The 16,339-nt window shown below is 38.1% G+C and overlaps 1 protein-coding gene across 3 annotated transcripts in view; it reads left to right on the forward strand.

The window, feature by feature from the left end:
- Nucleotides 1-268: 268 nt before the first annotated feature.
- GLRA3 (glycine receptor alpha 3) overlaps nucleotides 269-16,339 on the forward strand; it is an 85,279-nt gene continuing 69,208 nt past the window's right edge. Inside the window, exon 1 of one of the 3 annotated variants that reach the window (XM_030271325.4) lies at nucleotides 269-758. Coding sequence is in view for 2 of the 3 variants with exons in the window: in XM_012573466.5 (XP_012428920.5) it covers nucleotides 640-758 (119 nt within the window). In the remaining variant the exon portion in view is untranslated. The remainder of the gene's footprint in view (nucleotides 759-16,339) is intronic. The other 2 variants (XM_012573466.5, XM_012573467.5) reach the window with 2 other exon arrangements.

Raw genomic sequence — 16,339 nt, forward strand, 5'->3', positions numbered from 1 at the left:
CTGAGGTGCCCCTCTTTGCCCAGTCTTTTCCGAGACTTGAGGTTCAGTGAGTTCACTCCACTCTCTGACGGTCGCTACCCCGCGTAGGCATCGACTGCGCCGCCCCGTCCCCGCGGCGGGGAAGGGGCTCGGGCAGGGGCCGTTCTCAGCGCCGCCTTCTCCCGCCAGCCCAGCGGAGCATCCCCGCGCCCGGGGCGGCCCCTCCAGGGCGCCCCCCGCCGCCGCCGCTGCCGCGCCGGTCCCGCCCCGCGCCCTGCGCGGCGGCCGCGCTCTCCGGGGGGCGGCCGCGAACGGCCCCCGCCCAGCCTCCCGCCCGCCCTGCCCGGCCGCGGCGCGCCCCGTCCGCGGCATGCGTCCGGCGGCGGAGGGCCGGCCGCTGCCAGGAGCCGGGGGCAGCCGGGCGGCCAGGGGGGCTCCCGCCGCCGCCGCGGCTCGGCGCCGCCGCCGCGGCTGGGACTAGGCTCCCGCTCGGCTGCGATGCGGAGCGGCGGGGCGGGCGCGGCGGGGCCCAGCGGGAGGGCGCGGGGGGCCGCCAGGCGCTGAGGCGGGCGGCGGGCGAGAGCCGCGGAGCTCTCCAGGGTGCTGGGTGCTGCCCGCCCGCTCGCCCGCCCGCGGGAGCCGCGCCGCGGGGCCCCTCCGATGCCTCCGACGCCGCCGCTCCCGGGCTCCGCCGCGTCTGCGAGCAGCATGGCCCGGATTAGGTACCTCCGCGCGGCTGTCTCGGGGTTTTATCTGTGGGAAGCTGCAGTACTGCTCAGGTGAGTTGTTTTCTTTGGGGAGCTAGCGGTGTCCTCGTTCCCGGGTGTCGGGCAGCTGAAATGCTTGGGACGGGTGCGGAGAGCCGCCGCGGTCACCGCCTTTCCTCGCCACGAACGCCTGGCTAGCTTCGGCAGCCAGGCTGTGGGCACAGAAACTAAATGCGTGAGCTGCACTCTTCTGAACGGCTTCATAACATTGCCCTGTCCCGAATCTCATTTTGCATTTCACAAGCAGGACGTCATGTACTTCTTTCAGCTGCTCGCAGATGGGTTCCCTGTACGTTCTGTGAATTTCATCACTGTTTTTAGCAGGAATTGTAACATCAATGATATTGAAAATCCTTAAGATGCAAAGTGTAAAAGTTACAGAAGATGATCTGAGTTGGGAATATATAGACTTCTATATTACTGTCAGTTCTTTTCAGCAAAGGGAAAATCACAGATTGTGTTAGGTCAGAAGTCTTGTGCAAAAGCAGAGGAACATTAGGTGAGCGTTTCTGAGAGGATATGGTCTACAGAAGTTCCCCCAAGAGGGAAAACATTTGCTGTACTACCGACAGTCTAGGATTTGTATTACAAAAGATGGTAACATATCCATAAATTATGACCTGAGTAGAAGGCAGAGGTTCATATGGCTTTCTCAGCCCAGCACACTCTTTCTAAGGAGACTGATGTTATTTATATCAGTGTAAGCATTCTTTTAACACATAGCTCTGGAAGTGTGGTGATACCAGGCTAAAATGAACTCGAATCCTCCATGAGGGAAAACTTTAAAAGAAAAATCACACATGTAAAGAAAGAGACTTCAGGGCCATTGTATATTTACTGCTAATGCAGTTAGCCATGCTTTTGATAACAATCATTCTAGCTCTGTATCACAATAAACAAACTATGGCATGTAACATGACAGTGCCAGACTATGTTAAGAATCACATTGTAATTTAACAAAGACAAAAAACAAAACTTACCTTTTCAAAGAGAGTTTGGGGATTATATATGTAAGGGATTTATCACCATGAAGTTAAGTCAGAAGCATGTAATGCCACACAATGATGGCACACTTCACAAGTGCTCAAAGGTTTATAGCAAATCTTTGAAGTTAATTTAATGACATGTTTTGTATCAACATATGTTACATAAACATTTTCTAATGTGATTTTATTGTAATTGTGCCAAAAGAAAGAGATTTTATGAAACTTGGTCACACGGTATGAGATTGGCACTGCAAGGAAAGAGTCAATGCATGTATATTACACTTTACATTTTACAGTGAGTATTTAAAGTTCAGTGTAGGTGACCAAACACTTGTGTAGTGTAGGCAATACAAGGAGTACTGTGCTATTATTATTCTATTTCAATGTACTTACGGTACTTATTGTTCGTCTGCATATTATTCCATGCAAATGCCATCCTACTGTTGAATTGTTCATCCTTTATTTTAATGATGTAAAAGCATTTATTCTAAAGGGGGGGGGGAAGCTATGAAGTCAGTTATGACATTCATAAAGGTATTTTGCATCGCATAAATATGTACTAATACTGAATTGTTTCCAAATGGATACAGATATCTTATGCAGCATAAATTCAAACAATTCTCTTCATCATCCAGATAACTGTGGTGTTGTAATAACCTTTTGCTTGTAAATAGTTACTTTATGATAATGAACATGGTTACTGTGCGCATGGATTATATGGTTGAAGAAAGAGTTCAGAAAGCTGCTCAGAATCCAAGTTTATCTTCCATATCAGTCTCTGGACTGCTGATGAGTTTAGGTCTAGAAATAATACATGAGAAACCTGAGCCAGTTCAAAACACATATGAGTCTTCTCCATGCTTTAAAAATGGAAAAAAAAAAAATGAAAACCTGTAAAATTTACTGGAGCCATTAATTCCATTTCTGTTCTAACTTAAGCCTTTGAAATTATTTCAATTGGAGCAAAGGGAACAGGGAGAATGCTGCTTCCACTCTCTGTTAGACACAGACTCTAGCCTTAGCACCTGTATAACACTTCATGAGAAGATGGATGTGGTATGGATTTCTAGGAACAGTCAAACCTTAAGTGGTTTATTTGCTCACACATTTTGGAAGAAATTATGTTTTCTCTTACATCGTGCAACTTTGAAACTTTTCTGCTCTCCATTAAGAAACTGAGTGCAACTAAGAAGAAAAGCCTTCATTACTTGTCCAACAGCCCTGAGGCTATTTAAAATTAACGTTTAAATTATATGCCTGTGAAGATAGGAAAAAAAAAGATGGTTTTCAGTGTAAATTTAGACTTGCTACTTTAATGAGCAAAGTCTCGAGATGCATGCTTCACAAGAAGAAATTTAACCTGATCTATTTTTTTTAAATAACTCATTTTTCATTCCACATCAAAAGATCCTTCAAATTGCAATGACTGAAACAAGATGTATATTGGTCATTATAGAATCTAATTATTAATTTGGTCTCTGAAAGATGTAGAAAAAAAAATTAGAAGTGCAATGAAGCTGGGAAAGGGTCTAGAAAGCAAGTCTTGTGAGGAGCAGCTGAGGGAGCCGGGGTTGTTTAATCTGGAGAAAAGGAGGCTCGGGGGGACGTTATTGCTCTCCACAACTCCCAAATCACTAGGCGGGTATCAGCCTGTTCTCCAAGGCAACAAGTGACAGGACAAGGGGAAATGGCCTCAAGCTGTGCCAGGGAAGATTCACACTGGATATCAGGAAAAAATTCTTCATGGAAAGGGTGGTCAAGCATTGGAATGGGCTGCCCAGGGGAGTGGTGGAGTCACCATCCTTGTAGGTGTTCAAGAAATGACTGGACATGGCACTTAGGGCTGTGGCCAAGTTGAGAAAGTGGTGTTCAATCAAAGGTTGTACTTCTTGATCTTGAGGTCTTTTCCAACCTTAATGATTCTGTGTTTATCTGCAGTCTTTCATAATATTGTGCATGTTTGTACTGTTATGTCATAGATTAACACACATATTGATAATGGGTTAATGATTTTAAACATGAGAAACAATGGTTAAAGCACATAACACTCTGGTTTATGCAATATATTTGAGGAGACAGAGAAAATTGATTATCAGATCCAAAATAAAAAATATATTACTTATTAATATTGCTGCCAATCCAAGCCTGAGTGTGATACTAAGACAGTCCAGGTGCAAAAAAAGAGGCACAATCTAGGGAATATAATTTAATGTAGCCTTAAAATAACTGTAATTTACTACCAAAGAAAGAAGAAAAAAAAAGAGATATAGTTTGAAGTTAGAATAATGTCTAAGACTGAGTATTCTCCAGAGTTTTTTCAATAAAGTAATAGTGTTAACAAAAAATCCTTTGGATTTGCCTGAATTCCAAAAGGTCATGATGAAAGCAAGATCATATTTGTAGAGCAAATGTGAAGATCAGATTTGTGAGTCAAAAGCAGTTTCATAACAGCTCAGGAACTTTCACGGACACTGATCTATTAGAACTACGCTGTCGGAGATTTGACAGAGATTTGCTTTTTCCTTGGAAGATGTAATTTATCTATTTTATATGTAGACCTGTGTATGGGAAAGAACAGGATGAATAGGTAGGTTGCACTGGGGAAATGCAAAATAGATTTTCTTTATGTGGTATTTCTTTATTTATCTGTATTAACATAGACTAAGAATCATGCTACATTCATATTATTGCCTCTTTCCTTGTTCTTTTCACTACTCCATTTGACTTACATTGGAGAAAACTATATCATACACATAATTGCTCTTAAAAACAGATTTTTGTGGGAAAAACCTTCATGCAACCTAACTTTGGAGCATATCTGAGTTTAAGGTTAACTGATTTTGAAATTGTTCCTGCATTTCATTGCAAATTGATTTCAGGTGAATAGCTATAAGAAGCAGAAATCATTATACTTTAAGCCAGTATTAGTTCCTTCAAATAATGACAGAGAAAAAATACAACAGCTAATAATTATTAAATTTGACATAGCATCATATTAGCATATTATCTTTGAAAATAAAGATTTTCAGGTGTTCTAATGAAGCTTCGGTATCTTATTAATATGTTACTAGTTAAACCTACCACGAAATAAAAGTGTCTGTTCAAATCAAGATGTCAATAAAAGTGTGTAAAAGAAAATCTACTAAAGCAAGATGACAGCACTGAGGCACAAAACCTTTCCTCAGCAGCCCAGACTTAATTTGAAAGATGGTTTCTGTGGAATAAATCAGTTGGCAGACTCCAGGTATCATGAAAAGCACTTAGCACATCTCGGGGAGTAGCAAAGGTAGGGTAGGTGGGCTGGGAGCTCAGACGTACAGCAACACAGGAAGGAACAGGATTCTGCCATAAAAGTTTGCAGTCCCACAGCACTTGTGCAGGACAACAGTTCAGAAGTTCAAACTGATGGGCAAAGGTCGTAATGAAGAGGTATGTCCAAAGTCAGATCCAAAGGGTCAGGTCAGCAGGTCAAGCTCACAATCAGAATGATGAAGGTGCAAGACTGGGTGAAAGTATGCTTGCACACTAGCTCATGCAGAGACCATGAGAATCTCCCCAGCACTTCTGAGGGGGAAAAAAATAAAAGGAAAAACAAGCACGGTTAAAAGAAACAAAAACAAGTCCTCAGAGAAGAGAGGTGAAAGCCTGCTGAGGGTTCTACAAAACAAACAGCTGTTTCAAAGCTGAGTTATCAGAGCTCACACTGAGCCCAGTCAGTCAAACTCCTGTGATGAAAGGTCCTGCTAAAAGTCTAGGAGGAGAGCATGAGTACCTTTAAGGAAGCGTTGTATTTTCCAAAACTCAGACAAAAGTGACAAAAAGGGGTTTTGAAATCCTTTTGTACCAAATAGGAGTTTCTTAATGAGTAGAAATTTGATTAGTATGTTAGCTATCCATTTTTTATTTCTATAAAAACTTGGTGATTTTTCTAAGTGATTATCATCATGATTTCAGGAAAAGATTATATATATTTATATATTATGTATCTATTTTTGTGTTTATAGTACTTTAACCTTTAAGAAAATTAAATATCATTGAAATTTCAAATAAAACCATTAATCTTTCAACTCTTACAGTGCTAGTGACATTTTATTACTTTTCAACTTCTTTTAGTTCATTCCTAGGTAATTGATGGTAACAACAATTGAAAGCCAGTAGTATTGTGAGATAAGTGCTGTGCTTCTGTATGATGATAAATTTAATTGCTCCTCTATAATGTTAATTTTGTCCTGGCATCCTAGGAATCATGAAAATCAGAGAAAATGAAATTTTTTACAAGATTAGAACTTCTTATTTTAACAGATTCAGAATAAAGGGTTCAAATGACCTTACTGAGTATTATGTAATAATACCTATAGGGAATTATTCCTGCAAATCAGCTTTTCTCAAGTAATAAATGATGAAGAGCCCTTTTTGTGGTGTTGCTTCTTGTCCTCTTTACTGCTTTTCCTACTAAACTTCATGATGTTTAGTGAAAGAATCAGTGAAGAGAGATATGAAATAGGAGATCTCACTTTCACTGATATATAGGCATCATGAATAGGTCAAGTAAAAGGCACCTTTTTGAGGATATCTACTACCAGCAAAAATTGAACATCTCAGAGAGTGGGAAAATACACAGTAAAAAACTATGTTTAACAAGAATACAGGACCAAAACAGAAGAACAAGAATATCAGAAAGCAGAAGAGTTTGCACTGTAAAGTCAAGCTAAAAGGCTGAGAATCTTAAAGACTACACTTTTTTCTAGCATAATCTATTATTTTTTATGGCTTCTGAGGCAATATTATCCTTTCTGGCTGATGCCTTTAGATGGTGTGGCAATGGCAGTGTAAGTAGTGACAATAAAAAGAAAGACTGAGAAAAAAAATAGACAGTACATATTTATACAAGTATAAAATATTGCATTTCATTATTGCATTTCCAGTCAGATGTCTAATGAATTGATCCAATACACATTATTGAATACAACAGCAAACAGGGTAATAACACCCGATCTACACTTAACTGGACTTTCCACATAATTAACAGAATCGCAGAATTAGGTTGGAAAAGACCTCTAAGATTATTAAGTCCTTTGAATGAACATCCTCATGTCAACTAGACCGTGGCACTAAGTTTCATGTCCAGTCTTTTATTAAACATCTGCAGGGACAGCGACTCCACATTCCAAATTTTTTATACAATTTTTCCATAACACATACCACCCTGTTACTTCTCTGGGTTTACCGCTGATGTACAAAATTAGTGAGGACAGCAGAGAGAGGGCTATTTCTAGGTAGGAACTTCCCTAAGGAAGATCAGTCCTCTTCAATACTGTTATTACTGAAGTTTCTTTCTGGTGACATGAAATATTAGCAAAATGTAGTTTCCAAGGGAAACAGTTCGAGACCACAGAAAAGGTAGAAAATTTCAAGAACACTTTTGTCTGACACGATCATGGTCACTGGTGGGGCTGTTGAAATAGTAGAGCTGCACTAGTAGTGGGTCTACTGACTAATACAAATCTTAATGGTTAGAGGCAAAAGCAAGGTGGCAGATTATCCCAAGGCTCTTTTACAGTAGAACACAGGAGTACTAAATTTTCTCAAACACTTCTTTAGGCTGACTTAATTATTATTAACCTATATAGGATTCTTACAGTTAAAACTAATTTAGGAAAAATATCATAAGCAAAATCAAAACAGTTATGAAATTTAAAAAAGCAAACTTTTTTTTTCTTCTAATAAAATTCAAGTTGTAGTTATAACTACATCACCTACTGTCTTAATATTTTGCTCTTTTTTGCATTCCCTCTTTGATATAAAATAGATATATACATACATTTAATCTAAAAAAAGTATTAGCTTATGCTACCCCTCACACCATTGCTCAAGGCTTCATATACTATGTACAGTTTACATTAAGACCCCACTATGTCTAGAGTTTATTTCCAGTTCCTTATAAAAAACATTCCAAATTCATTCTCCCTCTCTGAATTTTGAAAGATAAAATATGAACCTAATGTAATCCTAGCATCTCTGAGAATCCACAAGTATTAGAATAAGCAGTTTCAGAGATGACTTTCTACAAAATTGGCTGTTAATTATTGTATGATTTTTACCAACACTTTAATTTATTTTAATTTTACACATAACCACTCAGCAGAAATACCTAGCTAATACAGTTATACCAGCATGGTTCTCAAAGGTTTATTTTCTTTTGTTTCTTTTTAAAACTATTATGACTTTACATCCTAACGGGGAACTGCAGAGCTTAGGGACTGTTTTGTGAAAAGCTAGTTTATAAAGTTCTGGCATAGAGTGGCGCACAAATTCTAAAAGGATCTTGAGGTTTTTGACCTGCTAAGTCTTATAGTTTCATAAAGGGTTCAAAACTGTAATGTCCTTTATTAGATTCAGTAACACACAGGAGAGTCCATTCTCTGGGCTATGTAGGCTAAGACATCTTCAGGGACTGACTGAACTTCCAGGTTTGTGAGCAATATAAGTGCTGACTAAGAGTGCCCTACTAGATAAAATAATTGCCACAAAGTGGTGACAAAAATAAAACACCTTGAAATCAATCTGACTGCACACAGCGAAGTTGTGCCTAACTCCTGTGTTCTAGGGCAAATGTCCATGCTGTGCCTACGCACACATATGGAACTTTTGTGAAGGGATGTGCATCTGTGGGATGTTTTCCCAGATCCATTACCTCTGACTCAGCAGTATTAGAACTAAATTCAAAGTGGGCAGATTTCAGCCTCATATCTTGAATACATTCAGTAAAAGACTTCTTTTAAAATTCATAGTGGCTTTTTTCATTGCCTTATTCCACTAGAAATAATTATTTCTGTATAGTTTATTTTCTTTTTTCTTTAAGGAGCAAACTTGTCAGAGTTTGCTTAAACTCTTAATTTGCAAGACTTAAAGTAGAATACAATGTCTTGTAGTTTCCTTCAGTTTTTGTGCACTAAAAATTGATAGTCAATTGCTTTGAACATAATATTGCAAGTTTTTACCACATAAAATGAATATGAAATGTCCCCACTTGAGACAGTAATCTATGATTACAAGAAGTACAATACAGTGGGGAACTGGAATCAAAAAGACCATTTGGAATTTTCTCCATATATGTGTTGAAATTTTACCTTTTATCTTCAAAATTTATTCCCAAATTCTAACACTCTGCAAATGAGCTCTCAGAATATCCCTCTTTACCTATTTCTGTTGTTTCTCTACACATATCTTTGGATCCAAGAGTGCTCAAATTTTCATCTGTAATCAAAATGTGAGCACAAAGGCACTTGTTCAGATTCCCTAAACAATGGTTAATAGAATGCTCTTTTTCCTCCTTTTCAGCAGGGATGACTCCTTCAGGAGAAAACGGGTCTTGCACATAATAAAGCCTTTAACACGGTTTGGGAAGGGGGCAGTGTCCTCAATGCTTTCATGATGATCCAGGGCAGGGGAGAGGGTGCACTACCTGGACCCCTCACTCATCTGGCGGAGGATGAGGGGGATCAGCTCAGATCATGACCCTTCCTTCCCTCACCTTATTTGGAGTTTTTTTACACAAGGCTCATAATACTGGGATGATAATTTAAGGGGATGCTGCCATAATGAAGACTAGAAAAGCAAAGACTATGTATCTAAGGGGAAGTTTAAACACCACTTTCTCTGTGTGAAGGAGAATGCGTGTAGTGGACCAGGATAATTTAGGAGGGAGCATGAAAGTCTAGCAGCACATTTTTTGTAACCTTCATATTATTTTCTCTGACTTATTCCGTAAGGAATATGCTTCAGTGCATGCATTAGGAATACTGGGTTCTGTCATTATGTGGCATGAATTCTGTCACTCTCATCATCACCCTGAAGCTCAACTCTGTTCTTGTTAAAGTCTTACACTGTTTTATTGCAGTGTTGATCCTGGATAGAATTAATAGAAAGGAAAAAATTACTTAATCCACATATCTCATGTAAATTAACACAGTTGGTTAAATATCACCATTCCTGTCTCCCAAAAAATTCCAAAGCTCTGAAAATATTTTATCACTTTTCAATTCATTAAAAGAAGTTTATGTTGCAGAAAGCAGGAATAATCTTCTAATTCTTTGGGAAAGATGTTCAGTCTTTGAAAATTAGAACCTGAGACTCCAAATTCAGTTTCCATTGACATTGGAAAACTGATTGTTACCAACAAAATAGAAAGGACACTGAACAATATTCCACCCAAGCCTGCCAGCATTTCATAAAGCTATATTGAAACATATATGTTTCCTTAAAACTTCATTTAATGAAAACAGTATTTTTTCAACCAGAGATATTCTGCCTTATTTGAAAACTCTAAATTATTAGTAAGAACGCAGATCTACACTATAATTAGTTGGCTAGTCAGAATAAGCAATTTCATGAGAAGCATTTTGGGGAAAAATACTTTATATAGTGACTTTTCTGGCTATATTCAGCTCTTCTCTAACAGAACTTTTATCAAATTTATTTTAGAGAAAAAGTCGAAGCTTCTAAACAACCATCTCACATGATCACTCAAGATACAGGACTGATACAAGCAGAGCTTCCCTAAGGCAAACATAGTGTTTGAATAGAATAGTGTTTCATTGAATTTTGGTTCAGTCTTCACTGATCTGGAGGTTTTGTTCAAAATCAAATTTTTATCTAGTTTTGATAAACCTCAATTGTTTTATTCTAATGTAAGATTTTCTGAAAAAAAAGTTATGCATAGTAAAAATTAAGAAGCACAGCAAAGAACCCATTTTCAGTTTTGTTTAGGGTTTACAGCTCATAAAGTTGGATTTTTAAAATAAAACAAGATAAAAAAGGAACAGAACACATATGGCATTCTAATTGGCCATTAATTATGATTACAAGAAAGACATCTCTTCTACAGATGTACACTTCAGTGAACACTGTTCTGCTTATACTGGTGAGAGCACAGCAACCTAAGAAATGCAAAGCTGGTGGGGCACTCCCATAATAGTAAAAAATCCACTAGAACTAAGAAATTCAGTGATAAGCATCTCTACAATTTAAAGGACATTTTGAAATGTATTCTAAATACAGAATCAACAAAGCAGCTACACTTGGTAGAATTTTGTTTGCAGAATTCACAGGTTCTTCCTAGATCTAGGAAGAATTGCCTTGAGAGACAGCAGTTTACAGTCAAAAGTTTCATTTGCATTAATTTGCCTTTCAGTCTTGTGTTGCCTCATTCTCATGAGCTGCATTACCGTCGATTATAGTGGTGAAAGACACCAGTCAGTTCCCGTGCAAGGTCAGTTGGTTAGGGGAATCATGCATTAACCATGACAATAAATGTAATTATTCAACCCTGACAGCTTTTATAGAAGCATATCTGGAGTAATAACATAGAATATTCAAGAAATTATTTTACTTGGTCGTTTTGCAATCTATCCATTACACCAATAACTTTTCTGCATTATTTAGTGAATACAGAAATTACTCTTTAAATTGAGAGTAATGCATGTTCAGACTACTATAAATAAGTGGTTTACAGATTCTGTGATATTTTAAAAAATATTCCATTCCTTTTAGCCAAGTACAATCTATCAAAAAACCCAAACCAAAACAAAGTTAATTGAATTTGAAGAAGATCCAACTATTTTTAATTAAAAATTAGAGTCAAAACCTAAACCCATTTGTTAGGTTTTTGAAAGACTAAGAGATTTGTCAGATTTTGATTATTTCAAATATTCTCTGCTCCTCTTTGAGTTAGCTTTTTCCTCCCTGAAAAGTAGGCTGCATAAATTAAAATATAGCAAGAAACTAAGACCTGAGTTTGGATGATTTATAAAAATAGTCTATACAACAGGCTAAAAGAATATTAAATATGTGCTTCTGGGAAAACAATGAAAAAAATTCAGAACAGAGTCCTAATTCATAAAATACATGAATTCATATTTTGCATGGCTGAAACTGGCAACAATAAACTTGTCTTATACAACAAAGCAAAATTACAGAGACAACCTGTAGTATGTTTAATCCATATTTTAATGAATATAGAAAGCCTTGCCCATAGGATTATGAAGAATGCTGACACATTAGTTTTCTTCTTTTACCCTAAAAGATTTTTTTTCCTAAGGAAGGTATAAAGTATGTTGCTTATATATATATGTACCAAGTCACAAACCAAAAAAAAAAAAAAAAAAAAAAAAAAAAAAAAAAAATTTTACATTTTCTAGACTATAATATACTAGAATGATGATTATGACAGAGTGACTCAATCAGAAGACTTCAAATCACATTATTATGTTTTTTTCCTCTCTCTTAAGAAGAGCTGAAACATTCCAGATCAATCCAAGGGTTTTTGAAACTATAGTTCATAATTTATGTACTTTATGTTAACATGTGTTAAACGTGTTTACTTTCACAAGCTATTTTACTTCCATGACAAACATGACTAGAGGAAGACTGTAGAACTGGAGGAATCCTCAACTGTATTAATAAGTGCAAAAAACCAATGGCACCATAAAGGTATCAGGAATGTTAAAAAATGCATGTAAACATTGCCCAAGCTGCAGAAGCACTGATATTTAATGTTAATTTTGTAGCTGAAACAGAAAAATTATTCAAATCTGAAAGAAAATATTTTTCTAATAGTTGCATTGAAATGCAACTATATATTTAATGTCCCCTATATACCACAGAATCACAGAATCACAAGGTTGGAAGAGACCTTCAAGATCATCGAGTCCAACCCATTCCCTGACCCCTAAATTAAACCATGGCACTGAGTGCCACATCCAGTCTTTTTTTGAACACATCCAGGGATGGTGACTCCACCACCTCCCCAAGAGACCATTCCAGTACTTTATTACCCTTTGCATGAAAAACTTTTTCCTAATATCTAACCAATTTTTTCCTTGATGCCGCTTGAGACTGTTGACCTCTCGTTCTGTCAGTTGCTGCCTGGTGAAAGAGACCAAACCCCACCTGACTACAGCCACCCTTCAGGGAGCTGTAGAGAGTGAAAAGGTCACCTCTGAGTCTCCTTTTCTCCAGGCTAAACACCCCCAGCTCCCTTAGCCGTTCCTCACAGGGCTTGTGTTCCAAGCCCCTCACCACCCTCGTTGCCTCCTCTGGCCGTGCTCGAGCATCTCAGTGTCCTTCCCAAACTGAGGGGCCCAGAGCTGGACACAGAACTCAAGGTGTGGCCTCACCATTGCGGAGTACAGGGGAAGGATGACCTCCCTGTTCCTGCTGGCCACACCATTCCTGATACAGGCCAGGATGCTGATGGCCTTCTTGGCCACCAGGGCCCACTGCTGGCTCAGCTGGCTGTCAGCCAGTACCCCCAGGTCTCTTTCTGCCTGGGCACTGTCCAGCCACACCATCCCCAACCTATAACACTGCGGGGACTCAGCACTTAGACTTACTAAACTTCATCTTGTTAGACTCTGCTCATCCATCCAACCATTCCAGGTCTCTCTGAAAGCCCTCCTACCTTGCAACAGATGGACACAAGCTCCCAGCTTAGTGTCATCTGCAGATTTACTAATGAAGGACTCAATCCCCCCCTCCATGTGGTCAATAAAAATATGGAATAGAGCTGGCCCCAGCACAGACCCCTAAGGGACACCACTAGTGACTGTCCCCAGCTGGATGCAGCACCGTTCACCACCACTCTCTGGGCCTGGCCACCCAGCCAGTTCCTAACCCAGCACAGAGTGCTCCTGTCCAAGCCGTAGGCTTCCAGTTTCTCCAGGAGTGTACTGTGGGAGACAGTGTCAAAGGCCTTGCTGAAGTCCAAAGAGACAACATCCACTGCCTCTCCTTCATCCACCAGGCGGGTCACCTGGTCATAACACGAGACCAGGTTGGTCAAACATGACCTAACCCTCCTAAACCCATTCTGGCTGGGTCTGATGCCCTGGCCATCCTGTAGATGCTGCATGATGACACTCAGTATAAATTGCTCCATTATCTTGCCAGCTACTGAGGTCACACTGACCAGACTATAATTACCAGGATCCTCCTTCCCACCCTTTTTATGAATGGGAGTCACATTGGCCAGCTTCCAGTTATCTGGAACCTCGCCAGTGAGCTTTCATTTATAGCCACTAAAATAATACGGAACTAATAGTTAGTGAACTTAGAATGGAAAGGTTTTTTTATTGCACATAAGTATTGTTACTTTGACTAAAAATATGTCCTGATGCAACTCTACTAAATCTCTGCAGCATTGTATTAAAAAAATTATTCTGACCATTTGAACTTAGCCAAAATAAGAGGATAGGAGGGCAACTAGAAACATCTAAAACTGTGAAAAATCAGTAGAAAATCTAAATTTTACACAGAATATTTCAAATTTTCTTGAGGGTTTTTCCTATAAAATACCTTTTTAAAGTCTTGGTGATACAATATTTCTGTTCCTCTTAGTAGATATGACACTGGCAAACATGAGTTAAGAATTCTGTGTTTGTTCTGATAAAATTATTATTATCTTAAACATTGCAGGATATGAAAATCTGCATTTTCTTTGCAGTAGGAACTGTCAATTTTATTACCTACAACACATAAAAGAGATTGCATCTTTAATTAGAAAGAAACACATTATTGTCAGTTTTAGCAGAAATACAATGAAATGCACTTGCAATCTCAATCTTTGTTAACACTTTGCCGACTTAATTCTTTCTCCGTCATTTGCTATCTTTGGCTTTATTATATGCCACCCTCTTCCACTATTCTTTCACTGTTGGAAACTTTTTTTTTGGTCCCTCAGAATGAAATTAATTTATTCACCAATAAATAATTATTCAAATAGAGTTATTTTCATAATGAAATACAAAGGAGTTGGAAGAAAATTATCTCATTGTATTAACCTTGAATGGTAGAAGATAACATTGTATAATTCATGCATCTAAACTAGGAGTTCAGTTATCCTGAGTTCACAGTACAGATAATATAAAGAGCTTGTCTTCCAAGGATAATTCAGAGAAGGAATGAATTTTGTTTTGTTTTGTTTCTCAGAAGAAAGTCTTTAGGTGTGAGCTAGAATGGAACAGCAGTGACAGATGATTTTGTATCTCATTTTCAGTACTGGATCCATGCACCTGTGACCCCCTGACATAGCTCCTGGCTTTTCAGAATGGCCCTGGATTTTCATAAATAAATATTGCTGATAAATGGCCTCCAATTAGAAAAGTCTGTTTGTCTTTTATTTTCTGTTAAGCATTTTAATTTTCAGTAAAGAGACTGGTTTTAATTTTTATTAAAATTTAAAAAATAATTGCTTAAAACTTTTTATCCTGTCTTTTTTACTTCCACTCCACAATATTTGCTAATCTTCAAGGTTTCAAAATTTAAAATTCTTTATTGCAGTAAAACACAGAGACTTGTATCAGTTTTCTGGCACAGCCATCTCTGTTAGTCAGTTTAAACACATCACACTTCAAAAGAATATCTGTGTCATGCTACTTAACTGAACATATGCATTTGAATGATAAACTGGATAAATTTGAGTAATAAATTTGGAAAAACCTTAGCCTTATCCCTAAAAATGAAACTAATTAGTATTGTTTATGCTTTACAATAATGTATTACATTTTTGGTAGCAAAATTGAAGACAGTTTTTGTCTTTCTAAAAAGAGCAGGATTTATTTTTGTAAAAACAAGGAAAATACTCTAATGGATGTGCTTGAGGCCTTGTTATTTTTCTTGTTTTTCATTTTAAGCTGTCACATGCTGGCACATTCTAATCTCAAAAAGGTATTTTTGTTCAGGTTTATGTACGTCTTGACTAATGCATAAGAATTCTGCTTACTGTAAACTCTGGTCTTGTTAGTCCTTTACCTACTTGATTAGTAGATCAGATAATTAGAGATATTACCATTACAAGAAAAGCCATTTTTTGTACCATTACAAAAATGCTTCTGACCTCATCGAATTAACAGCTTTCTTTCCCCATTAATTCTACCAAATTTGTATGATGAAGGTCTGTATCGCTCAGAAGAGGCTTTGAATGCTTTCTTCATATCACAAAATCTTATTGCTACAGTTTTCAAAATGCAAGACACCATCAGATGATCCCACACCACCAATTAGAGGATCATTTCCTTCCTAGCAGACCTTTTTAATTACATGGTTACACTGAAGATTTTTTGTTTTAAAAGCTGATGAATTCCATCACCATTGCTTACAGCTATAGAATCAAGGAGACGAGTTGTGAGATTAATTCAGATAACTGTTGCTGATGATTCAGTGAACAAGTACCACTAGACTAATTTACTGAAATGCTTTCGTGTAGTAATGCATGTGAGCTGCAATTAAATGCATATTGGGTGAAGTTTTTTATTTCCTTCTAAGGGTGTAATTAATTTCTTTGGACTTCTCTAGGAGGAATTTTAATATGAAGTGCATTAAAAACATTCAAACGTCAGCTGGAGAGAATGGACCACAAACACAACATCCAATTGCTCCAGGGGTTTTGCCACACTTGCTGTCTGAAAGAATGAGTTTAAATAATGAAATGAAAGACCTACTGGACCATCATAACACATGTAGCGGCACTGTAGTACGCATTGTAAAATGAAATGCAAACGTTACGCCTCTCTGAATGACTAAATTGGATTGTATTTGAAATAAAATTAG

This window comes from Taeniopygia guttata, chromosome 4, assembly GCF_048771995.1.
Source record: "Taeniopygia guttata chromosome 4, bTaeGut7.mat, whole genome shotgun sequence".
In the NCBI taxonomy this organism is placed as follows: Eukaryota; Metazoa; Chordata; class Aves; order Passeriformes; family Estrildidae; genus Taeniopygia; species Taeniopygia guttata.